The sequence below is a fragment of the Microchirus variegatus genome (genome assembly GCF_963457635.1).
Source record: "Microchirus variegatus genome assembly, chromosome: 4".
Lineage (NCBI taxonomy): Eukaryota > Metazoa > Chordata > Actinopteri > Pleuronectiformes > Soleidae > Microchirus > Microchirus variegatus.
Window position 1 is genome coordinate 16,731,558 of NC_139805.1, and position 26,426 is coordinate 16,757,983.

At 39.3% G+C, this 26,426-nt stretch overlaps 1 protein-coding gene across 1 annotated transcript; it reads left to right on the top strand.

Annotated features, from left to right (window-relative positions):
• Window positions 1–9,495: 9,495 nt before the first annotated feature.
• mier2 (mesoderm induction early response 1, family member 2) lies at window positions 9,496–22,218 on the top strand (the record flags this gene model as incomplete). The annotated part of the gene is made up of 12 exons (XM_083888189.1): window positions 9,496–9,522; window positions 10,408–10,521; window positions 12,484–12,595; window positions 13,412–13,491; window positions 13,882–13,951; window positions 14,106–14,260; window positions 14,488–14,569; window positions 16,281–16,375; window positions 16,461–16,591; window positions 18,693–18,838; window positions 21,461–21,879; window positions 22,150–22,218. The coding sequence occupies 12 exons, from the start codon at window positions 9,496–9,498 to the stop codon at window positions 22,216–22,218; spliced, it is 1,500 nt and encodes a 499-aa protein (XP_083744315.1).
• Window positions 22,219–26,426: the final 4,208 nt, after the last annotated feature.

Here is a 26,426-nt window from a genome sequence, read left to right on the forward strand (position 1 = left end):
GCACTCCACACAGCCCCTGCTATCTGATCATCAGCTTTGTGCTGGCAGCTCCACTGAGATACAAACATCCTGTTTAGAGAGGGAGCAGGAGAAAGACAGAGGAAAGGACTCTGTTTTAACTAAATGAACAAGAGAGAGGTAGAAGGCTGTACTGACCACGTTTTTGGGATGTCTGCATTGTTGTTGGTTGTTTTTTTTAAACTACTACATTTCTTTTACAGCAGAAAATGCTGAAGGTAGACTATGAGTCACATCAGAATACATTGCAGAAATTTGAGAGCAGCCAGACTGAAAATGCACCTAATTATGACTCCACTGAAATGCCAGTAATCTCTTACTGTCGCATCTCTACCAGCCTAGCACAAGACACACAGCACAGGCTTTATGTAATAATAATAAATAAATAAATACATAAATAAATAAAAAACAAGCAAACAAACAGACAGAGGAACATACTCAGGATAAACTTCCATCATGTTATTCTATACTTTCACCACACTGACACTTGACACTGACTCTTAAATGTTCAAATGTGTGTTGCTGTGATGAGGTTTTCGCAGAACAGCAGTGCCCCCTTGTGGAATGTTCTTTAAAGTGCGTTAACATAAATTGTTTTGTGTTTAAAAAAAAAAAAAGAAAAGAAAGAAAGAAAAAGCAGAAATGAAGACAAGGCAAGTTATAACATAAGCAAAATTGTCACCTTACATCCTCTTTAAGGACTTTTCCCACTTACATACTACTGTAATGTGTAGTATGTAATGTCAGTATAGAGCCTGTGTGGAGGATTATTCTATATTATTCTTATTAGAATGTTGATTTGAAAGGTGTTATTTTTGTTTAGAATATATTGTATATTTAGCAATTAGCTCAAACTGCTTGGAGAAAAGACTGAAGTCAGCCTCAAACCTCACTGCTTCCTAACTAACAGAGGAAGCACTGAAACAATGAATGAGCTAAATGACGTTTTTAAGGAATGTGTGCAGTTGTGAGGCATTGGTATTGTCACGTTGACTTAAAATGAGGATGTGGACGCTGGTCTGACATGACAAAAGTGTTCCAAAAAAGAACATGTGCTCCCATTATGACACTGCACTGCACACATGTACCGTCCGCCACCCTGTGGAGGATGACTGAGGTTTACCTCACACGTGGGAATCTCCCTGTAGTACTGCAGCATGTGTGTTTGGATTCTGGACAGAGAGAACACATGAGCCTTTAATGAATGAAATCATCTTATTATTGACATTGTGATGAAGCAATGGCATTTGAAAAAAAAACTGAGAATCTGTTAGTTTTAGTGTCAGGAAGCAAAAGAAAGACAAAACAGTGTTTTGTTTTATTTCCTCTACAACACTAAAGTTTTAGTTAGACATTAGCACCTTCATTTTCATACATAGATCCATTAATTATATTTTATTTAATGTTATATGTAATTAAGAATACAAATCCTCAACAGACACATTGGTGACATCTATGCTTGTGACAAACTCTTGTGACATGTGGTTGTCACACATGCTAGACACACATTTGCTGTATTGTAGATGTGTACATATAACAAAAATAAAACCTGACCACATCTAGAGGTAACGTGGTTCTTGCTGCGAGCCAGACATGGGTCTAAAGTAAAGTACGTAAACAAGAAAACAAATTAACTGTATGTTTGTACGATATCTGCCAAATTCTATTAAAAAAAAAACATTTTCCTGGCAAAAGAAAGACAAAAAAAGGTAACACTTAGATTAGGGAACACATATTCACCATTATCTAGGTGCTAACTAACATATATGAGTAGCATACTAGCCCTTTGGGTTTGGGTTAGTTAGATCATCATTAAGCACATATTAACACCTTATTCTACATAACCTTATTCTACCTCTATTACGACATTAATTAAGATTTTTCCTACATAAGGTGTTAATACGTGCTTAATATTACTAATAAAGGGCTAGTATGCTACTTATATGCATGTTAGTACACAATGGTGAATATGTGTTACCAAGAAAAAGAATCCAATAAAACACAACTATTTGTGCATGACCTGGGTACAAGGTGAGCCTCTTTTCTGCTGAGACGCAGAAAACACTGATCGTCCCTGTCTCCATTTCCCTCTTGAAATGCTGCTGAATTACAAACGGCCACAGCTTAGTCTATATAGAGTGAAGTGGGTGAAAAGGCGACTCTCTTTATAATGAAACAGATTCTTCAGAGTCAGTCACTTAGGGGGGGGAATTTCCCAACATGTCTGCCTGAATTTACATTCTCCTGGCCTTCTGCTGTCCTTTAAGCGAAAAAAAGAAGAAGCTGCCGAGACAGTGGAATGTAACTATGACTCTGCAGAAGCCACCCACTGAATAATGATGGCAACCATAATGGTATGTGTTAGTCATGTGTTTTTGCCCAGCAGTTCAAGGTAACAGCAAACACCACACTTTACAGGAAATGTGCCACAGAGACAGAAAAGGAACAGAAATAAAAGACAGAAGCATTAACACATACAAACGAAACTAAAGGAATATCTGCTTTATGTCATGTTTTCATCACAGGGAAAAGCAGTTATGGGTCAGTGCTCCTCCTTTTCTCCTCCACTTTTCAAAACATATTTTACTGCACTCTACAATAAATAAAGTATGTGCTAGTGGTTATCAGGGGTTGTTCTTTAGAATTTAGAATTAGAATAACTTATTTTTGCACTCACAAAATCCACATACAAAGTAGTGATAGGGTATTTGAGCTCTGCAACCCATCCTTATTACACACCAGTAATGAACACACACACACAAGCCGGGGGTTTGCGTGCCTTGCTCAGGGGCACCCCAGCCTTGGCGACCTTACGCTTATAAGCCCATTTCCTTTCCTCTTGGCCATGGGTCTGTCCACCACATGCTGCATGGCGAGAATGGTGGCACCAGGGACAAAGCTGTTCCTGTAGTTTTGGCGACATCAAATCTCTAACTAGGTGGAGGAGGAGAATGAAAGGGTTGTTTCATGCAGTATATGATGATTTATTTCTGTTTTGCAACAGGTAAAAATGTCAAAGCTTATTGAAAAAGGAGAACACAGCATATTATGTCATGTAACCACAATAAAAGCTGGTTTTGAACATTTAAATGAAACAGACTTGTACATGTACAGCTGCCATCTCCGTGTTTTGTCTCAGTGCAAACTCCATTACCTTGAGAAACACAGCACTATAAGAACACTCCGACACTCCGAGTGTTACATAATCTGTTGTGTGTCACTGACATCAGCTTCACTTTCATAGTGATCCGGGTATGTTGCAAAAAGTCCTGTGTTAATGGAGTTTGAAAGACATGAGAGGCTCTCACTAAAAAACAGGAAATGTAGGCTCCATGCGTTTTGAAGCTTGTACCTCCACATCACTGAAAAAAGAAGAGAGTTGGCAAACTTTAGATTGTTTCTTCAGTTGGTAGCACATACATGAATAAATGAAAATAAAAGTATGTCAGTTATATGAAGACAATTGTGAAGGTGTTTTTTTGTCAACTGGCTCCTTTTTTCAGTACAGATTTATCAGTTTCTGCTGCTTCTGCGTCGGTGCTACTGAAGCTGCACGACGCATCCACTAATGAAGAGATGAAAATGACTTTTGTTGCTGTGCAGGTCCTTCTTCTTGAGAACAACAGGTGATGAGATGATGATGATGATGCAGAATGAGACACTTCACAGGTCCAGGGTGTAACATTTAGGAGAGTTTATGATGAAGGTTGAAGTTAAATATGCTACCCATAAGTTTGTTTGTAAACGTGTATAATGTCTGTTAGGTTTTTGTATACCCATAAAAGAAGAAGCCTTTGTCATGTACATTAGGGCCTTACTATGATTTTTCTACGGCAGCCTGAATGGACAAAATGTGTTTGAGCTTCCCTATGAAAATTTAGGAACCTCTTACTTTCTGGTTCAGGAGGGCTGTAATTCCTTGACGCATTTGGAAAAGGGCACTATTTCTTATACACTAACTCCTTGATTCTCAAACTGTGGTATGTGTACCATCAGTGGTATGTGAGCATCCTGTGCTGGTACAGAAATACTGTTCTACTGTATATACCAGGGTATGTGTGCGTGGAAAAATGAATAATAAATGAAAATAATAATAATTAGAGTCAGCTTATCTCTCGCTCCATCTTAATCTAATGTCACTATAACGGTGTGTGAAGTATATGTGAAGAGGAGGATGATGAGACAGCCAATTATCGTTTCTCAGCTAGTAATTAGTGTTAAAAAAACTTTAAGGAAGCACTGAAAAAACCTTAGGTATTTTCTCACGTTTCTCAAAATGTCAAATGATGGAGTTTCTTCCACACACACACACACACAGGCCTCTTGTTTACTTCAAAACGACACAACTGTATCCTGTACCCGCACTTTGTGGGGGTGTTGTAAATTCCAATTTTTTTTTTTTACCATGTTTAAAATATGTCTTCTTTCTTTTCGTGAAAGGCTGTAAACACGACATTAAGACCTCATGTAAAACATTCAGCCGCTGCTTTTATGAACAGCCTTTGTTCAGCACACAGGACACACACGGAGTTTAAGACCCACTGAAGAAATAACCAAGTGTCGAGCCTTGTCTTACCTTAATAAAAAACCCTTTAGGGGCAATTAAAGAGAGAAAAGGGTCTCTTGGAGAGGGAGGAGCAGCCTGATGCTGAACAAATCCAGCTTTGTCTGCACTCAACTCTCTCACACACTCTTTAATATGAACATAAACACTGATACAACAGGCTGTCTGATACAGCAGCTGAATGGGAACAAATATCTTTTTTTTTATTAACAAATCCTGTATTTGTGTCAGATTTTATTTTTTATTTATTCATGTTTTGTCTGTTACATTATCAACTTGACATCTAATGTTGATTTTCACATGTATTCATTGCATCCTTTATTCCGTGCACAAATCCTTATTGTGCGAAAAAGAACGACAGCAGAGAGTTTTGAAATATTTTTTTAAGTTCTCGTCTTTACTGATGTTGCCTGTTGGTGCACTGTCTGTATGGCTGTGTCCTGCACACTCAGCTCTTCCGTCATGTATAACTGTGTACACAAGAGAGAGGTTAAACCTGACACTGAGAACATACAGTCACACTTTCTTCATACACAAATGTGTTTTGTTCTCTTTTCAGTGTGTGCTTTGGCCTTTTGATGACACAAATCCAGTTGTGTTCTCCTCAGTGCCTTTTGAAACACGATCACTGGCTCACTCAGGTGATGCTAACACATGGAGCTCTGGAAATTGAGCTATTACCTTATTTGCTTTGTTTGATTGACGCTTTGATAAATAGTTTAAAACACACACATTTCATTTTGCTTTATTGAATCTAAATAATAGACACATATTCAACATTGAGAAATAGACAAATGGTCTTGGAAATGGTAAGTTCTTTTGTTAATTAATTCATTCATTCATTCATTGTCTACTCTTTATCCTCCACATGAGAGTCACGGCCCGTTGAATAAATCCCAGCTGACACAGGGTGAAAGGCGGGCTTCACTGTGGACAGGTCGTCAGTCCATCACAGGGCCGCTAACTTATTTTGCATGCTGCTAAAGTGCTTAATTTCAGAAATCAGAAAGTCTTTGGTTAACTATTAATCATCTTAAATTCAATTATGCCTTATTTTCTTCGTTTCTTGAACAGGGCCCATGCACAGCAGCATTAATCACAAAGGAAAATGTGCTTTGTACCGGATTGTAGCTCTCGAAGCTAATCTCCATCTGCAGTTCCTGAGACACACAGCCATAGGTTACACATAGTATACCGCAGTATGGAAAACAATACAAAGCACATATACAGGAAGCAGTAGTAAAAAAAAAAGTACAGTAAAAATAATTAAGAAAATACAATATAGCAGTATTAGTAGTAAAAGTAAGTGTAACTTTTTGCTTTTCAACCCCCCGTCCAGCCTACGTCCCTGAGTCCCCTGTAAAGTGCTGTATTACAGAATGTGTCATTAGACATATTCTGGTTTTTTTCTGGTAAAGGAAAACATGACAAGTGATAAAATTAATGCTGACATGTCAAATAGCTCGTACCAACAGGCTTAAATGGGAACAGACAGGGAGACTTAAGGCGGGCAAAACTACTGAGACTGAGGTCTAGACGACTGGAACTATTTTTGGAATATTTTCTAAAGATACAATAAACACTCATTTTGAAAAGTCATGTTAATTATGAAGAAACTAACTTGATTAAAACTTTATTTGCCTTTGTAATCCTGCTTTGGTAAATACTTTTATAATATACTTTTAATACTCACTTTATTATTATTATTATTATTATTATTATTATTATTATTATTATTATTACCTCTGCACATGTATCCTATAACTGATTGAAATCAAAACATCAGAGACAGATTGAGTCATCGTAGTATCTATCTATAGATGTTTTTTTTTGTTTTGCTGTGGTTGAATGACGTCACGTGAGATTATCATAAATATATACATACCTAAATGTTGCAGTCATTGGCTGAACACAGAGTCCTAGACTATATCTTTATCTGCTTTAGCCACGACTGTCCTGTCCCCTCCCTCGTCCAAATGCTCTGCATGAGTCTCTTATAGTCTCATGCTTCAACTTATGCATTACTTGCATTGGTTTATTTCTTATTTGCACAGAAACAGTGCTGTATTGTATGACCATCACTATAGCATTCTGGTGAATGGATTATTCATGCACAGTCTTACAGTTTATTCAATTGCACAGTCCACAGTTATACTCCACAGTCTGTATAACTGTGGAGTATGTTTTTTTATTATTATAATATGTTATCTATTATTTGTCATATTCTATGTATAGCTGGGGAGTATGTCTCTTATATTGTATTATTTTATATTTTGTTCTCCCAATGATTCAGTACTATCTCTATCTATCTATCTATCTATCTATCTATCTATCTATCTATCTATCTATCTATCTATCTATCTATCTATCTTTCTATCTATCTATCTATCTATCTATCTATCTATCTAGCAGAAGCAGGTGATTAAAACAAACAGTAAAAGTACACAAACAAAACACACAGATAACTTCCAGGAAATAAACAATACAAATGTCCAGTCGTGTGTCAGAAATATATATATAATATACATTTTATATATTAATATATTGTATAAGAAAGAAACATTTGCAAAATAAAATTCTAACCCATTTTTTTTCTTTCTTTAAAATAAAAAATAAAAATAAAATATATGTACTTTGAACCGGTAGAGTATGAAAACTGATACCGAAAGTCGTTAAAACTTTGACATAATAATATCTGCAGCATCAATAAATGTGGCAATAAAAGTTAGACCTAAACGGCTTAAATTCCTTGAAAAATGTGCAGAATAAAACTCCGCAGCCAACTGTAGCTCACGCTGCTGCTCAATCGTGGTGGCAAATGAGCGGAGCTCTGCACGAGAGTACAACATCCGGGCTATAGTATAGTCAGCTTGCGCAGAAACGGAATGGCGGAGGTAAGTGAGCGAAAACGAGGAATGCACTGAACCGAGCGAAAGAGAAACTGGGCGCGAATGTGAGCCTTCGTGTCCGTCCGTGTCAGTCCGAGCGGCTGTGGACGGTGTCAGCGACCGGAGAGCGCTGCGTAAAACGGGGCTGGGGAGGCATTTGAAGTGGGGGCGAAGCAAAGGAAGACATGAGAGCGAGAGAGAGAGCCTCCTCTCCAGTCAGCGTATCGCCTCTCTCGCTCTCTCTCTCTGCCTTCTTGGCTTTAAAGAGCCATTCCCCGGTGCCGTGATAGTAAAGCCGTAGAAAACAATAGGGAGCGTCGAGCACCGTGGTGGTGCTGAACTATTTCCAGGTGCGCGCCGCCGACTGAGCGAAAAAGTTGCGAAGAGATGTCACGACTCGGCGTCGGTGAACTCCGGCCGTGTGTTTGGGAGACATTCACAAGTAGTTATTTCCTTCTTGTGCCGCTCGCAGTGAGCCGGAGAGAGGAAGAGTCGTTCAGCACCAAGTCACAGGAAAGCGCCCCTAGTCAGAGCTGATGTAGTTGAACTGAAGCACCACAACATTGACGTTTTCTCCGGAATTTAACGACGCCTTTGTCCGCTAATGGCATCCTTTGAGCTGCTAAAGACGCCGGCACTTTACCGAACCGGGGCGGGTTTGTTTCGAACAACGTATGGACGCTCTGTCCTCCTGTAAACTTTTTAAAAAATGTCTTGTTTTTGGCCTGTACTTCGCATGTCTTCTTCTTCTTCTTCTTCTTTAAAGACACACGTCTCCGTGTTTCTTCAGCGAAAGTCGCGAGACAGAAACCAGACATGATGTCGCATTCAGCCTGACCAAAAACAATGTCAGTTTACGATATTATTATCACAAAAAAACTTTAAAATTGCTCAATTTGTAAACATAAACATGTTCTGTAAGTGTACACATGTACAGAGAAGAAGTGAATTATGAACGTAACTAATGTAACAGAAACGAGTGTTCACTCATGTGACATGTGGGGTATTTTTCTGTGAACATTCTGACGTGACAATAGAAAGAATCTTAACAGTTCTGAGTGTTAATTGGCAGATATTGAATCATTATTATGTGTACAGATGCCTGTAGACAGGGGCGTTGCTTTATGTAGCCTGTCATCTGATTTCTACACTATTTTCTCACGTTTTTTTTTGTGGAAGTGGAAGCTTAAAACAGATGAAGAACAACAACATCCTTTCTGGTGTGCGGAGGCCACCGTAGTTTTTGTGATATGGAGTGATTTTCTGTTTGTTTTAGTCCTTTAAATCATAATTGTAAATCATAAGGTCTTGGAATGATTGAAAAGATACAGCCCCCCTCCCTTGTGACACTTAAAAATGAATCACTAGGACTGTATGTTGGTTTGCCACTCACATTAAAATTTCCTCAGAATGGAAATGTACTACTATCAACTTATGAGAGCTTATTGTGATGTACGTACATAATGTGTTTATAGTGTCCTGTCCCTAATAGAATTACTACTATTGACAGATATGTTCTCACTCTCAGACATAAACACAAACACAAACGTGACATAGCTAATAGTTAATGTTAAACGTTTCCTTCATGTTGCAACAAAGTGCCACAATCTATAACCCAGTATGATAACCCAGAGTATGTGGTTTAGAGGTCAAGGATCAGCTGATCTGCAATGGTATGACCCAGGATCAGCCACTGTTGTTTGTGTGCAGTCTTCATGTCTGCTAGTGCTCCACAGATGAACAGGAGGAACACACTGTAATTCATCCTCATGATGTTGAACATTTTTACATTGCTTTGAATGCTTATGTAAACAGGCGTGCGTGTGTGTGTGTGTGTGTGTGTGCGTGTGTGTGTGCGTGTGTGTGTGTTCTAGGTGGGTGAAATGGCTCTGAAGGTGAATGTAGAGGTTGTGGCCTAAGTGGAGAGTGGATGAGGAACAGAGATGAAGACCCTAACCCTCAGCAGGAGGAACCAGAGTGTTAACGGGCCTTAGGGGAGTCGGAGGTGGACCACTCCTCTCCTCCATGAAGATGGCAGCTCAATCCCACACTGTACGGTCAAGTTCAGCCACATCTGTGTCAAAACCACTGTGCCTTTAACAAAATGTGAATTTCTTTTATCACCTCCCCGAAGGAGGTCATGTTTTCGCCGGAGTTTGTTTGTCTGTTTGTCTGTAACCTCGAAAAGGCACGGACGGATTTTGATGCAATTATCAGGAAATGTCCACAATTGGACCATATATAAGTGAATACATTTTGGGCGTGATCCGTTGATGCGATCACTGGTTACAGCACTAGCTGTCTGACCCAGGCTCGCTGGCAGGGTGTATTTTGTAGGCACTGAGCTGCCTTGGCGGAGGTCTGTGCTCTCCGAGTGCTTTTCTTGTTTATATTGTATCATTTGAAATTAGCTTTTCTCAGTGCTATATGCAAATATTTAACAAAAATGACACAAATTTTTTAAATTAAATTGTAAGTGTACAAAACGGGTAATATGATCCATATGCACAAGTGCCTGTAATGTGTGTGTCTATATATATATATATATAGACACACGTATAATATTTGGCACTATAAAGTATATGTTAATATTTTTTGCAACACATTATTATCTTTATATCTCTGTCACTCGATGTGTGAAGTATTTGCAAATTTTAGGATAAGAACAAACATCCTGTGACGACTGAGCTCAGGAAATGATCTAAAGTCTCTACATTTGACTCAAATTGGAGCCGTGTTCTTGAATAGCTTTAATCTTTAATGAGTGAAATCTCAAATAATCTGTTTAATGTAACTGACTGCAATTTGACGGAGGGCAGAGGAGGAGGAAAAACATTGCCGAAAAACATTTTCAAGAAATGTAAACTAAGTCGCATTTTCTCCTTTCTCCCACTGCTTTCTCTCCACCTGTTGCTGTCGTCGTGGATCTGCTTGCAGGCCAGTGAGCTTCCTTTGGAGGAGCTGCTGGCTCTGTATGGGTACACTGTGTCAGACTCAGAGAAGGACACCTGTAAAATGGCTGCCCGGCTGCCAGGCATGACACTGGACAAGGTGAGATTTAAGCCAAGCTCTGTCCACACATGTATGTGTCCTCTTTGACATCTAATTACATATAAGTGTTATGACAATATTTGAGCTGTCAATTTTTTTTTTCAGTCCAGCAGATTGAAATATGTCTTTGGTTAGATGATGTTTAGAATAGAACTTTATTGTCTACCAAGGTGGAAATTTAAATTGTCACCGTTCTTATTTTATTTTAGGCTATTCTGTATTTTGCTGTAGGGTGCATTTTTTTTGTTGGTTTTATTACCACTCCCTACCACTGACAAGTACTCAAACGTGTTCCCATTTGTTTTAGATGTTTTAGGGTATTTTTACAAAACAAATGATCAACAACCTCAAATTTCTTGAGGAAAAACAAGTGCAATTTTAACAATATTATGCAAAATAAGCTTACCATTGACACATGTAAATTACAATTTACAGATCACAGTAGATCTCCAATGGCATTTGTCACATGCATCTGGAACTGAAAAATATAGTATGTCTAATCATAATGTGAAATCTTAACAAAGAATTAGTGAAATTTTAACAAAGAATTAGTGAAATTTTAACAAAGAATTTGTGAAATTTTAACAAAGAATTTGTGAAATTTTAACAAAGAATTTGTGAAATTTTAACAAAGAATTTGTGAAATTTTAACAAATTCTTCCTGTGGGCCAGATTGGACCCTCTGGTGGACGTCTGTGCTTCTGCCTCCCAGTGACTTTCTTCTTAATTTTAGATATTTGTTACCTTTTGTCAACACTTCATGGATTGACGACCTCTTACTGAACTTTTATCTTCAACTTAAACTACAGTTAGAAATTGGGCTTCAGTTTCATCCGGTGTGAACAGAGATTATCTGAAAAGCATGACGTCATGCTAGCGCAACGCAATGTTACCGGCTAGTAAATGAAACGAAGAACAACAACACAACACAGCATGCTAAACAAAGGGCAAAGGCAATGCACAGAGGTGTGGTTTTAGTTCTTTACCATTGGCCCAGTCAGCAGATTCTAGTGTTTCCAGCACAACCATTTAAGATACTGCAACAAGTGGGTGCCAAAAAAGTGGGGTGGTACTGATCAGTCTGTTTGGTACACTTCACATCAGACACATTTAAAGGGTCTTCAGACCAGTCATCTCCTGGTAGTCTCTCTCTTGTCTATGAAACAAAAGCTGCATTTCCACAAAGCAGTAAAGACTAGTTCACTATGGTATGGTTTGGAACAGTCAACTCTACTGTGGCTGGCATTTCCACCAAGGGCTGTGTCAGCAAGACCTTATACAAGTGTGGCACAGAGGAGTCCACCAGTAACTTCAACAAAGACAAAGTGACATAGTAAAACATGCTGACGTTATTCTTCAACACAGGGACAAAAAAAAAAAACAGCCTTGAATGTTCTCTCTGTTGTAATCCATTCCTGTGTCTAGCTCCACCCCTTAGATGCTGGACCACTGCACCCCAACATAAGGGTACCGTGAAGTGGGATGGTACAGATTGGTTATTCTGGTACCTTTTTAATAACTTTTTTTTTACAATGGAAATACAAATAATTACATACTATACAAAACTAAACCTAATTGTAGTGTTTGGAAAATGGGACATATGATCTGTCCCCATGACTGACTCAGAATATGTGTCAATAAGATCTATATTCCAAGAGTTCACTGGTGTTGAGTGTTTGGTGGGGGGCGTCTGCAAGTAAATCTAGGAGATAAGTTTGACTTTATCTGGACCAAAGGTCCAGTGCTACTGGTTTCAACAGACAAAAGACTACATTTATATTTCTCTGGTCTGAATTCACCTCATTTCCACTTTAACATGGTCTTTGCTTAGTGTATTAATTTGTGTCCCCTCTACCTATACACGCGTTTCTTGTTAAGTACTTTGATCGGCTCTTGTTCTTTTTTAAATAGAAATAGACATTTGACTCAGCTATTCTGCTGTGGCTCTATTGTTTTCTTCAGGATCAGATAACTGAGGATCTATTTCCTGAGGAGGAGGAAGAAGAATCATCAGCAGATGATCTCACCCCCTCAGTCACCTCAAACACCTCAGGTCTGCTCCGCCATCTCCAAGGTAAGAGGTGTTCTTAAACATTTGACTCTATGACTTTAAACAGGATCTGTTGTCACTTCAAAAGAAAGAGTACAGTGTTCTTCTGGAGGTTAATTCCTCTGCTTTTTGGTGTGGAATAATTTTCTCTCAGTTCAGTTTTAAATCACTGCATTTGTTAAGAGTGCGGTCTGTTACTAATAACTCAGTGCTGCATTTGAATGACATGGCTTGTGCTGGGGTTATTAAGTTGAGATGTTTCATCTGACACCTTTAATGCGAGGAATCGGAGCATTTACTGTCTCCCGTCCACTCGGCTGACTAACATTAAAGGCGTTGAGACATTTCTCGTAGTTACTATGTTTGAAATCACTGATAAGTGTCCACAGACTGACGTTAAAAAAAACTGAATACATGTCAGGTATGCTGCTTTTGTGTGAGGTTTATTTATTCTAGCAAGATTGACAAAGATACAGAGCCACGTTTCACTATTTGTTGGCTTGTTTCTCTTGCTGAAACCTCTGTGTCCATTGGTTAAAACATTGGTTCTCAAAGAGCGGCCCGCGAGCCAATGGCAGCCCACAGAAACATTTCTGGTGGCCCGCAATGAATTACAGTTGATAGTTTTAATCCAGGAGCTACTACTACTACTACTGCAATCTGGTCATTAAAATTATTACAAATGGGATTTCTTTCTGGGTTTTTTTTCCCTTTTTTTTCCTTTGGCGGCTCTCAGTCCAATGTTGGGTTCCAAATTGGCCCTCAGGTATCAAAACTTTGAGAACCCCTGGGTTAAAATAATCACACTCCTCCTTTTTTTGGACGTTTTGTTTCTTTAAGGTGGAGACAAAGACACGTTAGTCAGCTCATCAGATGAGGAATCTGACGACACCTCGACTCCCTCCAACGAAGAGCACAAGGTACGACACGGAGGGCAATGGCCCAAATCTTATATCGACCTGGTCGGCTCTGTCTAGTTTGTTGTTGAAATTATCGAAACAATTATAGTTTTTTTGAAGTCTTTGATAGCAGCATGTATACATTCCTTTGATCTCATGAGCACTGAAAGTATTCAAAAGGTGTACACACACTTTATTTGCTGTGTCACACCTGTGTAAACTTCATATAGCCATAGCCATAACCACAGAACCATATACTGCAGGATTACTTGCCAAACATGAACACAATACCTGAGGCCACTCTGCTGGACTGACAAATATTTTTTTGATTACCCAGGCTTTAGAAAAGACAGAACAATCTTAACCCCCTGCACACAGCATAGATCACCTCTGAGTTTAATTCATTTTCAGGAGATCATGGTCGGCTCCATGTACCAGGCAAAAATCCCTCCACTCAGTCCGTATACCTACCAGGAGAAAGGTAAGCTGCTCATTTTATTCTTCCTTGAGTTGAATTATATCTAGGAACCTTTTTAATGATGTTAGCATTTCAGGTGATTTTGAGTTGCTACAGTTATCTCTCTCATTATCCACATTCCCCTTTTTTCTTTCTCATTACATCTCTTTTCCTCCAGCCTATAGCAATGAGGACCAGCTGCTGTGGAGGCCTGATGTTCTGCCAGTGCAAGCGGTCGAGGAGTTCTTGCTAAATACACAGAGGCCGCATGGCGGCGACGAGCGGGCAGCGCACATGTTAATGCAGGGCATAACTGTCCGAGACAACGAGCAGGTACACTTATTTGACCTTGCATTCCACACGACACTGTCAACTATGTTAAGTGTTTTACAGCTGCTGCTGCTGCTGTTATACAGTTATACAGCATACCGTGCCACTGCCTAGTAACATTGCTCACATGTGTTTGCACAGTGGAAAAAAACATATACTTCAATAGTGCTGTCAAAAGTCTCTCTCAATGTTTCAAATTGTTCTTACAGCAGTTTTCTTTTGACTCACAGGCACTGTATGAACTAATAAAATGCAACTTCAATAAAGAGGAGGCGCTGAGACGATTAAGCTTCAATGTGAAGGTGTTCAGTGGTAAGAGCCTTTCTGTTGTCGCACACTTATCTGACTAAATTCAACATTACTCTTGAATTCACTGGGCCTGATTCTTGCATTTCCAGTCATTATCATCTCACAGTGTTATTGCCCATTCACCAAACTTGCATATTGGTTACAGTGGTTATAGATACAGATGAGGCTCCCTGTTCCCTGTTCCACTTTACAACTGTTTCAAGTGTTGCTTTTAGGTGGAATCCACAAAACATATTCTCAGCAGGGCTCCGGAGTCCGGCCATTAATTTGCATTTGCTACTATTTTTTTGGGATCATTTTATAACCCCTTAAAGCCAGCATCATCATCCAAATGAAACACTAGTACCACGAGTCAGCATGTCCTCTAATGGTACTTTGACTGAGATTAATAAGACCCTTTTATTGAGGGTATCTATAACACCCTTAATAAAAAAAATAAAAAATTCTTCAAATGTAAAAAATATGAATGTTTTGCAATGCATGATCATTAAAGTTGAACTCCAAAAACTTAGTTGGGAGAACCAGTGTAAAAAGTCCATCTAAAGCAGTGTCTGAGCCTTCAACTTCACTTCTTTCACTAGTAAAGCATCTCACATATAATAACGGCCCCAAATGACAACAAAGAAAACGAATACCTTGCTCATCTATCTAACTGACAATATCAGATGTTCTTAGTTCCTCTGCAAAGATGGTTTATTTTAGGTGTGTCTTGACGATGAAGAATAACAGAATATGGATCGATTCGGTCATGCTAGCTTACAGCATCACAGCTCCTGCAGTTCTACCGTTCCATTGCACAATTGTTGACACATTCTCATTGTAGTAGTCTTTATTTGTTCAGGGCTTTTCTGGGCTTGTTACCATTCAGCTAGCACTTTACACCATAGTTGTGCTATTCACACCCATTCACACCCATTCACACCCATACACTCACACATCTATGCATCTATACATAGTGCTTTTTCACATCACATGCTGCTGGCACAGCTGTCGGGAGCACCTTGGGGTTAAGGGTCTTTCCCTTTTAATTTCTCAAAGAAACCTTTAGTACAACACTGTTTTATATTATTGTAATGTATTTCTATGCCAACTTTTCCTTATTTAACTCTTTGTACTCAAAGTTGCAAGTTGCAGGTTTCCTTCCATAGTCCAAAAACATGCAGATTTGTAGATTAGACAAATAAGACACTGTAAACTGGCCATAGGTGTGAGTGTGAGAGTGGATGGTTGTTTGCCTCCATATGGCCCTGTGTCCAGGGTGTACCCGGCCTTTTGCCCTATGTCAGCTGGGATTGGCACCAGTGCCCCCGGCAACCTTCATGTGGAGGATAAAGCGGTAGAAGATGAATTAATGAATTAATGAATTAATGAACAAACTCTTTGTACTCTGGTATTGTCTCCCCTCACACTTTGTGTTAAACCTGTGGTAACTAGGTACAAATAAGTCAAATTTGAACATGAAATTAATCAAGATGGTATGTTTTCTTGACCAGACGTCAGGGGGCATACTGTATGAAATTCACTGCAGCACATGTATTCAGTCCTGTGGAATGGTTTGAATAATACTGCAGAGCAAAGCTTCAAATTCAGATGCAATTTCATAGCTGTAGCGCAGCTTTTACTGACTCACAGCAGAAAACATGGATGAAATTCCTTTTAAAAAACTATTTCAAATGGTTGCTATAATCATAAACTTGTTCACATGTTTCTTTAGAGGAGCTATGTGCCTGGAGCGAGGAAGAGAGCAGGAGCTTTGAGCACGGCTATCGAGTTTATGGGAAGAATTTTCACCTCATTCAGGCCAATAAGGTGAGTAGTGAATCTTTCCCTCTAAAGTTTGTTTTCCAAACCTGATTGATGGCATGACATTTGACCTTTTTTCTACCAAACTCAGGTACGAACACGCTCTGTGGGCGAATGCGTCGAGTATTACTACATGTGGAAGAAGTCCGATCGTCATGAGTATTTCACTCAGCAAACCACCAGGATCAGCCGCAAGAAATACAGCCTGCAGTCAGGGAGCATGTGAGTGTTCCTGGAACACAGTCACGCTCAATGCGAGTTTAATTTGCCTGGGAAATTTAAGGAGAGCTGCAAAGGGAGCTGAAAATAGAATCCACAATGTTTTACCTGTTAACAGGATAATTATAGTCTAGTCTGTATAGTAGACTAAAAAAATTAATATAATGTCCATAACTATGTTATGGATAGTAGTTAATCACTTAAAAACACTTAAAATTGTTATCTTAACCTTAGAATAAGCCTTTTAGATATTCTTTTGATGAGGGCCTTACTTTAAGGAGGCCACCATTTTGTGCCACCATGTTTCCAAATTATCCAAAATCAACTTTTTAATAATTTTAATACTTATATTTGGGACTCTGGAGGCCCTATCAGTCGGCAAAGTGTGAAAAAAGATGACTCACTAATGTTTTCTGTGGTCCTCCTCAGTCCAGGAGATAAAAGGTGATGTTGACTTCCGCGCTCATTGGGACGTCACAATGCGCTAAATTCCTGGAATTGTTGTCTCACTGAGCTCCGCTTTATCCGTAAATACGTGAGAGTGCTGGCGAGGGCAACGGTATCTGAAAACCAGAAGTGCGAAAAGTTCTATTCTTGGCTCTACAGTGAAGCACAGAGTTCTACACAAACTTCCAGCCTCAGAGGATTTATATGTCCAGTGGATATATGTTATATATGACGGCAATGTGCCTGCTAGAGCCTGCAAATGATCACTTTTCCAAATGCTAACTGCTGTTAGCTCCCAATAGCCTCTGTGGCTGATGTCATTTCCTGTACCTTAAGTTTTGTTTTACTTTTTTTTTAAGGTGGACCTAAAGAGATATTACTAAACAAAGCATGTCACAGACATGTTCATTAGGATTCCAGGGAGCTAGTTTAACTTGGAGAAATATGGTATAATATGCCTCCTTTAACCTTAGAATAAGCCTTTTAGATTCTTTCTTTCTTTTAAGTTCTTTTGGCGAGGGCCTTACTTTAAGGGGGCCGCCATTTTGTGCCAACATGTTTCTACATGCATGTCACATGTTAAAGCAGAAGTCTCAGCCTGACGCATAAACCAGTGAAAAGGGAGGAAATGGGCAGATAATGGTTGGAGTCATGAAAGAGTGTTTATATTATCTTCTGGTATGTGAAGGTCATTGTAGTTCCCTGAAGCATTTTGGAAAAGGAGGGGGCAGTCTGCAGTCTTTACTGTCAGATGTGACTAATTCTTACACACTGAGTTCTGCAAGAAACTGTTTTTGGGAACTGTCTTGAGTTAGTGCATCTTTTAATTGAATTTAAATCCACACTGCACTTTTGGGGGATCTTGCTCAAGCCCATCTGCTTCAAAGTTTGGCGTGTGGTGTTTTCAGAGATGTTCTACTGCTCTAACTTGTTTTGTAACAAGTGATCATTTGAGTTACTGTTGCCCCATTGTTGTCTGTTCTGACCTCTGGCATCAACAAGACATTTCACCATATGTATAGATGGTTTGCATGAATATCACAGTAGATCAGCAGTGTCTGAAGTACAAAAATCAGCCCGTCTGGTACCAACAACTCTGCCGTATTCGAAGTCACTTAAATCACGTTTCCTTCCCTGTTCTGATGCTCAGTTTAAACCCCAGCTTTTGTCTTCTTGACCATGTATGAGTAATAAGTAGTCAAACAGGTGTACTTAAAGAAGTGTATGTGGTATGTCTGTCTGTCTGTCTGTCTGTCTGTCTGTGTCTGTGTGAGTTTTCTCTGGATTCTTCCCACAGTTTTAAAAACACAGAGGTTAGTTTCCTGGATGTGTGGATGTGAGATTGAATGGTTGTTTGTCTGTCAGGTGTTGGTCCAGAGATGGACTGGTGACCTGTCCTTTCGCCCTGTGTCAGCTGGGATTGGCTCCAGCTCCCTGTGAATGAATGAATTAAAATGATTAAGCTCAAACCTGTAAATCAGGTCAAGGAGGGAGGAATAAGAGCCTTATAAGAATAACGTATGTCTCATTCTTTCTCTTTTTAATGCCACTGTTTTTTTGATTATTATTATTTGACATCGCCTGCTGATAATGTTAAGATGACACACTGTTGATTCACCCTTTCCTGTGCTGACAGTGGTTGTGTTGTGTGTTGCAGGGATGACGCAGAACAGGATGGGGAGATTGGTGATCTGGAAAGAAACAACAATTCCTCCGAATTATTGTCCCGCAGCTCTATGGGCAGATCTGGGCAGCTGGAGTCTCCGTTACCTCCACAGTCAAACCTGGACTTGGACAAACGAGGTAAATTAGGGTTATTCTCTTATTTCTTATTTTCCTATCCTAGAATCTGCTGCCAGTTAGAATTAATTAATTTTCACTCTTGGATAGACCGATATAATGCACTATTTATAAAACTATGATGATTTCCACTCATAATGGCCTAAAACTGAAAGCAAATCTTCTATAACAGCTAAGAAAACTAGAACCTAAGAGTTAAATGTGACAAATATTAAAGTAAAAATCAAAACAAGTTGTTTTTTAGTTCCCCACGTGTCATTTGGGCAACCTCTGTGCAATTTGCTATCTGACGTGTCGGTCCAAAATATAACATAGGTGTTTATAAAATTTAGAAAAGTGCGTATTCATCAACTTTTTCTGTGTATGAACTGTTCATATGATGTGATATTATCAGCCAAGTATTTTTCTCAAAACCCATCACACAGTGATTTCATGTTTATGTTCTTCTATTATGTTTTAATTTGACATTATCGTTCATTTTCTTATGTTCTCATATTAAATCATTGTTTTCCCCCCTCCTCTTTATTTCCCCCATTACCCCATTATTGTCCTGTGTGCATGTCCATGTCCGTGTGTGTGTATGTGCTGTGCATGTTGACATGGTGCTCCAGAGAAGGAGGGTCGACCCCGGCGCAGACGTATGCCCCGCTTTCTCTTAAAGCCATGAACTCATCCACACACGCCACTGAAAGCAGGCTGGGCCTGCAGGTAAAGAAAACTGGAAACTTGAAAGAGTCGAGAAATTATTATCTTTGTTATGACTGGAAATAAATCACGGTGGTGTGTAATAATATTTTAATTAAAGCCACAGAACAGCGTATGGTGAATGGCCTTGAACTAACCTCTAGCCAAGCAGTAAATGCCACATTCATTCACAGATAGTTATTTTAAAAGCCATTCTTCCTGTATGTTTTCATAGCCATGCATACATTATTGTATTACTTAGCATGAGCACAAAGCTGCAGGCGAGCACAAGAATGGTAACATCCCTGAGCTATTAACTGAAGTGAAACTTGGAATCCTGTACAATGCACAAACATACATGTAATGTAATGTAATGCATTCATACATGTTGTTTTGTTTTGTTACCTCACTGATGCTGTAGAACAGTGGTCACCAACATGGTGCCTGTGGATGGCTCACGTCACTTCACCTCATTTGCATGTATCCATATGATCACTCAGTAAAATATCACTGATATCATCGTTTATAAAAAAAAAAAAAACTGTGATAATCGTTTGGAGTAAGCACTGGAATTGATGCATAATATTCATCATTTAAATAATGAATTGCATAAAATGTTAATATGGTAGACCTCCATATTGTTCTCTACCCTTCAGGTAGCTCCCAATCTCAAAAAGGTTGGTGACCCCTGCTGTAGAATGTCATTTTAAGATCTCAACAGAGGAACAAAAACAAAAAAAGTAAAAATTGGGTGACAAAGTGAGTTTTTTTTGTTTTATCCAAGTGTATATATACAGTATATTCTTCCTTAGTCGATTGGTATAATATACCAGGAAGTAAGCCACCTGCATTGCTATGGACAGTACAGCCGTCCAGCATGTGGTTCAGATAAATCAGATCCAGCACTAAAGACTAAAGAGGCTAAGAAACTACCTCAGTCGAGAGCTGTGGACTCATCTCCCTGACAAACACACACAACCGACTCTATGCTTTCACTTACTTATTTATTTATATTTTAATATGAGGGAAGCCAGTGGAGTTTTATGTACACTACTCGCAAAAAAGTTAGTTGAAAAAGTTGAAAAGTTCATGCTACAGTGATATTCTACCATGAAAGCAGGGCATTTCAGTATAAGAATGCAATGGTCATTTCTTTATCTCAAACAAGAGCTAACAACAGTGGTGGCAATACCACAACAAACAATCTTAATGTCTCAATAACTTGATCACCTTGTTAGAGAACACCATGTTATTCAATAAGTACTGAAACATTGGTGCATTCAAAAGTTTGGAGAAGTTTAACTTAAGTTCACCTGTAAAGGTTATAGTGCATTTTAGGTGCATTCTGAAATTGAATTCAAAAAGCCAAACATCCCTGACTTTTTGTGAGTAGTGTATATGATACCTGGGTATTATGACAGTAAAGGGGATATGAGCTGGGAATACTGTACACTGCTGTAGAGCTCTGGCATATTCTTACAGTGAGCTGTGCACAATTCACAGCAAAGTAGATGGTGAAAAATATCTTTGTCCCCAGTTTCAACTTCTATATCTGTTCAATACATCACAACCACAACGTGTTCTTAAAAACACTCAAGCATTTCAATTTTCTAAATCAATTTTTTTTTTTTTTTTAATAAAAAAAATGAATTATTGTTATTATGAAATATTTGCAGGACCGAAGGATGCATAACTTTGATTTTTAAAGAGTCCTGACATTTAGTATTTTCGATACACAGCAGGAGTTCTGCAGCAGCAGTGCATTTCCTGTGTGAGACAAATCAGCGTCACACGCTAAATACTCCTCCAATGTTGCCCAGGCTTTAATCTGACAGAAGGGAACACAAATGCGTTCATTAAATTTCATTGTAAACATCCATTAGTGTATCTAATTACAGTGGCATTGTATTAATCACTGTGAACTCCTCTACATGTGTCCAGATGGTGAGCTGGTGTCGGGGCTGTCGGAGCTGTGTGGAGACCGACATCCTCAGCAGCTGTTCGGCTGTCTTTTCTCTCTGCAGCCCATGGACGACCCGAGGGATCCTGGCTTGGTTAGTTGTTGTCCCTCGGCTCCGATCCAGCTCCAGTCCCAGGCCCCTGTCCTCAGCTCCCAGTCTTGTTGTGGGAGCCCTCTGTGCTGCTATGACGACCACTGCCTCCCAGGCTCCTGCTTCTACCAGCTCCACATGCGGGGTGGACCTTTTGTCTCCGACAGCCTTGACTGTACTTGTGTCGGTGCGACTGGTGGCGCTCGCGGGCTGCAGGTGGACTTCAGCCTGCCGTCTGCCTCTCCTCCCTCATCCAGTGTCCTCGCGTCACACTTTCAGGCTCCTCCAGCGTTCACGCTCTCTCACACAGTGAGGGGGAAATGGGAAAATCAAAATTGAGTTGTACTCCTTTTTTTTTTTTTTTTTTCTAAATCATTGATTGGTTTGTAACAGACTTAAAAAGCCCAGGACACAAAAAAAAGTGCATTTACTTGACTTAAGGAAAAAGGAAGGACCTGCTACCTGTGCTGGGGCGTCGCTTGTCCTCTTGAATCCTGTCTTCTTTTTAAATGGATACACTTGAACTGTTCTGTCCATTGTGGAAGTGTTAATCACTGATTATGTGTTTATTTATAACAGCCTATCACCACAACCTGCGCCATGATGAATACACACTTGCTGAAAGCTCAGTGCAGCGATGAGAGTTGAGCTGTGACGGACAATACGAGCAACTGTTGCTTTGTTTTTCGTATTTATCGAGATGGAGAAGTTGATCAAAGAGATGGAGACTCTTTGATTAATGAAATAACGTAACTTTTTTCTGCTGATTGCTCAGCCGTCTTGAGACGTAACTGTTGGACATTTGAGCACAGAGTAAAACTTATCCATTCAAACAACATACAGACGTTTATTTAATACATTTCACGTCCTCCCTTCAGCTGTAGTCGTCTCCTCCTCCACTCCAACTGTCTGTAAATCTTTGGCACAAGACTTGATCTTTTGAAGAACTCGAGCTTTATTTAAAAATGGAGCCATGTTTGAGCAACACGGAGACGTGGCAATTTTCAGGATTTTGTTTTTATTTGCTTGCTTCTTCTTTATGAATTATATGGATATTTACATATGTGCAATGCTTTGTCATTTCTTCGTTTAATGTTTCTGTCATTTTTGATCTTGGGTTGCGTGGAGAACCTGTTTGACCTGCAGAATATAGGCTTAGAATAAAGTGTCCATACTAAGACGCCCGAGTCACTCGATCCAAATGTAATTTCTCAGGTTTTGCACCTTTTTAATGACTTTCTAAGCCCTGCTATAACGGGAGTTGACCTTCAGTGGTCGCTGAGTCTGTCTTTGTCATTCTGGACAGGTTTCATACGTACAGGTTGATTAGAAAGGTGCTTGCTACTGAATGTTTCTAGGAGTGTGGTCCATCCTATGTGTAATTTAACAGTAACTCTTGAAGCGTTCACTTTTACTGAAGCGAAATTCCAACCAACGAAGAGGAAGCAACGTCCAAGTTTGTTTAATCTTTGTCGGAAGAACAAGAGCAATATTTGTTGAGCGTCTTGTTTTCCTTTTTGAAATGTTGAATTGAACATCTTCAATGGCCCTCGTGCGACATTGTGAACCATACTGAAAAATGTCACATATATATGTACATGTACACTTTGCACACTACAGTAACATTAAGTATTTTTATGGTACAAATCTCGGGTTCACCAGTTTCCTCCCACAGTCAAAAAAAACATGCAGATTTGGGGATTAGGTAAATACTCTGTGCAGGGTGTGACGCCGCCTTTTGCCCTATGTCAGCCGGGATCGGCACCAGCGCCCCCCTCCTCGTGTGGAGGGTAAAGTGGTAGAAGATGAATGAATGAATAATTGAAGGATACAAATCTCTCCCATAGCCCTTATCAGTTATGGTTTTCAAGCAGTCGTACGTTTTTAGAATGACAAACGTTCACATTTTCACTGCACCTTTACCTTAGACTCAAATGAATTGGTACAACATTATAAATGTGGGATTATAATCTACAGTTACAAAATGTCAACATAATCTGGCAGTGTAACATTTTATGAAGTGATTTAGTAATGAGAGAATCATTCAAATCATATGCTAATAATGTAGACTTTGAAAAAAACAACAACAAACAAACATGCAGACACTTGCTGTAAATATAATACAATTATTTTATGTAATGAGCTTAAAATGCTACTCGAGGAACAATTTCACTAATTAAATTAAAAAAATTGTCATGTAGTGAGTTGTGCGTTCATGTGTGTACATGTGTGATATTTCTGCATGTTTCAGTCACACACACGGTAACAGGGAATGAAAGGATTTTGCTGTTTGTTATTAATATTATTATTATTATTATTTCTTTATTATATGTGTATTATTTCTTCCTTGTTTCAGCCTTTAAACGTGCGTGCGTTTCCTGTGATCTGTGTTGAATGTCGAGCTGGTTTCAAATCAGTGTCTGTTTTTGTCTTTGTTTTACTCGAGGAGCTCGGGACAAGATGGTGAAGGCAGGAGGATTAGAAAAATGACTGATTCTTTAGTTGTTTTGTTTTTTTTTAGCAATTTGTATATTGTACGGCCTCCGTTATGTTTGTGCATAATTATTCCATTTTGTAAGGAAAAAACTATTACAATTAAAATGAACATTGGTGAATTATAGACATATTGATTTGTGTGTTATTTTGAAGACTGAAATTTGGACCCGTTTGTGAGATCAGGTGTAGGTGTCATGTTTTCATGTAGAAATTGTGGAATAAAAAACAAATTATTTGGTAGACGCTATAGCATTTACAGTATGTCATTGTTAAGACCAGGCTTAGGGGAAAACCTGATCACAGCATGAATAAGGAGTCTCTCTCTTCCCAAAAGAACCACCAGCAACAAACTAAATAAACAATTTTAAAGGTTTATTAAAAACTATTTCAAAATATCTGCTTGTTGTTAGTGGTTCAAGGAAGTCCACTGCAGCTGAGATGATCAGGCCTCATACTGGAACTTCCTGTGCAGGAACAATCAGCTCTCTGGATCCACCCCGACTCACACATTCAGTCAAACATGCACATCTGCAACTCATCTCACACTCATACAGGCGCACACACACACACACACACACACACACACATACAAGGAAAACGCATTCACGTAACAGTCATGGTAAAATCTCACAAAAACTCTCTTGCAATGTTTCAGAACCAGAGCTTCAAGGGCAACAAGTAGCTTCAAGCTAATGGGAAGCACGAGGCACTGCTGACTCAAACTGTTCAAGAATGTACAGCAGCACCCTCCAGTGGAGACACAGCGGTACTGCACGCACACACACACGCGCGCACGCACCAGTGAGGCATCCACGCAAAACACAGGTGTTACTAATAACAGTAATTAGTGTTCCACTCTGGGCTCGTGCTATTAATCAAGTGTAAAGGTAGGTCAAACTAATTCTTGACACTCGAACTTGTTGAAGTTGTTGTTTTCCTGAAAATATTAAATATTTTTTTTATATGCTGCTTGTTTTAATGATTTGACTGTTTTGTTATTTCAGTTTTTTTTTTATTGTGCGCACTTTGCGATAATTAGCGATGTAAAGTGCCTTATAAATAAAATGTATTATTATTATTATTATTATTATTTTCTGGCTGTGTTCAATTCGGTGACTGGATGTATGGTCACTATAGCTTTGCTAAAACAACAACTCTAATGGTCCCTTTGTGACTTTTGCACAGCAACCTGCATTCTGTGTTGTTTACAACCACAGGAGAAAGATTTGCATCTTCAGAGGTCAGTGCTGTCAATTATAGAATAGATCTGCATATCTATGTGCACATTTGTTCTTTGCTGTCAGCATGCGGCAAATGGGAACCAAGGCAACTGTGATGGTACATGCATCCATCCATCCATTATCTACTGCTTTATCCTCCTCCGGAGGGTCGCGGGGGGGGGGGGGGGGGGGGGTTCTGTACCTATCTCAGCTGACATTGGGCGATACACCCTGGACAGGTTGCCAGTATGGTACATGCACATGCATGTAATTCAGTGTTTTGTCTGTGTTCATCTTATCTCCCATGCTGTCAAAGTAAGGCAGTGCTGCTACTGGTTTTCAAGCTTTTTTTTTCTGCTTGTAATCCCTGCTGCTGCATTTCTTGATATGAATTTCTGTCAAAATACTTGTTTTTTTTGTTCATCAGATACAATTCACATACTGTAGATGTGCCATCTCAGACATGTTTACATATTTGCAGATGGTTTACAAGTCTGTACTAGTTGAGTATGTGATATATGTGGATGGTGTTTTCCCTTTTAAAATAACCAACAGCAGTAGCATGGCTGAGTAGTACTATAGCCAAGACTCTGTATGCACCACAAAGGCACATTTACCATTAAATGGTAAATGTGCCTTTGTGATGCAAATTTTGTTTGTTCAGATGACGAGCAGGATAACAGATTTGGACAAAAGCACAAATTCAAGAGGATTTCTTGTTTTCCAAACTTAGTGTCCAACCGAAAACTCTGTGGTTTTTATTACATATGTGAAACGAAAGAATGAGAACAGTGTGTGTGTGGAGAGTGTGGAAGAGCAGGAAAAGCCTTCGTGTGACGTAAGTGTAACTGTCGCTCTATCTCATCACGCCTCCTGTTCTCCAGGCCCCCGGGTTGGCCTGACTGATTAGGAGCTGAGCTGCATGTGCAAGAGAATAAATGTAAAAGCAGCCACATATGATGCATGTGGGAGAACTCTTCAATCAAGCTTATGCTTTCATTACGCTGCAGTCACAAGTCAGACACTTTGCCCTGTTTAATCACCCCCGACTTTGAATGATACTGGCAGTGTGAGAGGCCACGGAGTTGTGAAGGAGTTGGAAGGAGTTTCAAAATGAAATTTTAGGTTGTAGGTGAAAAA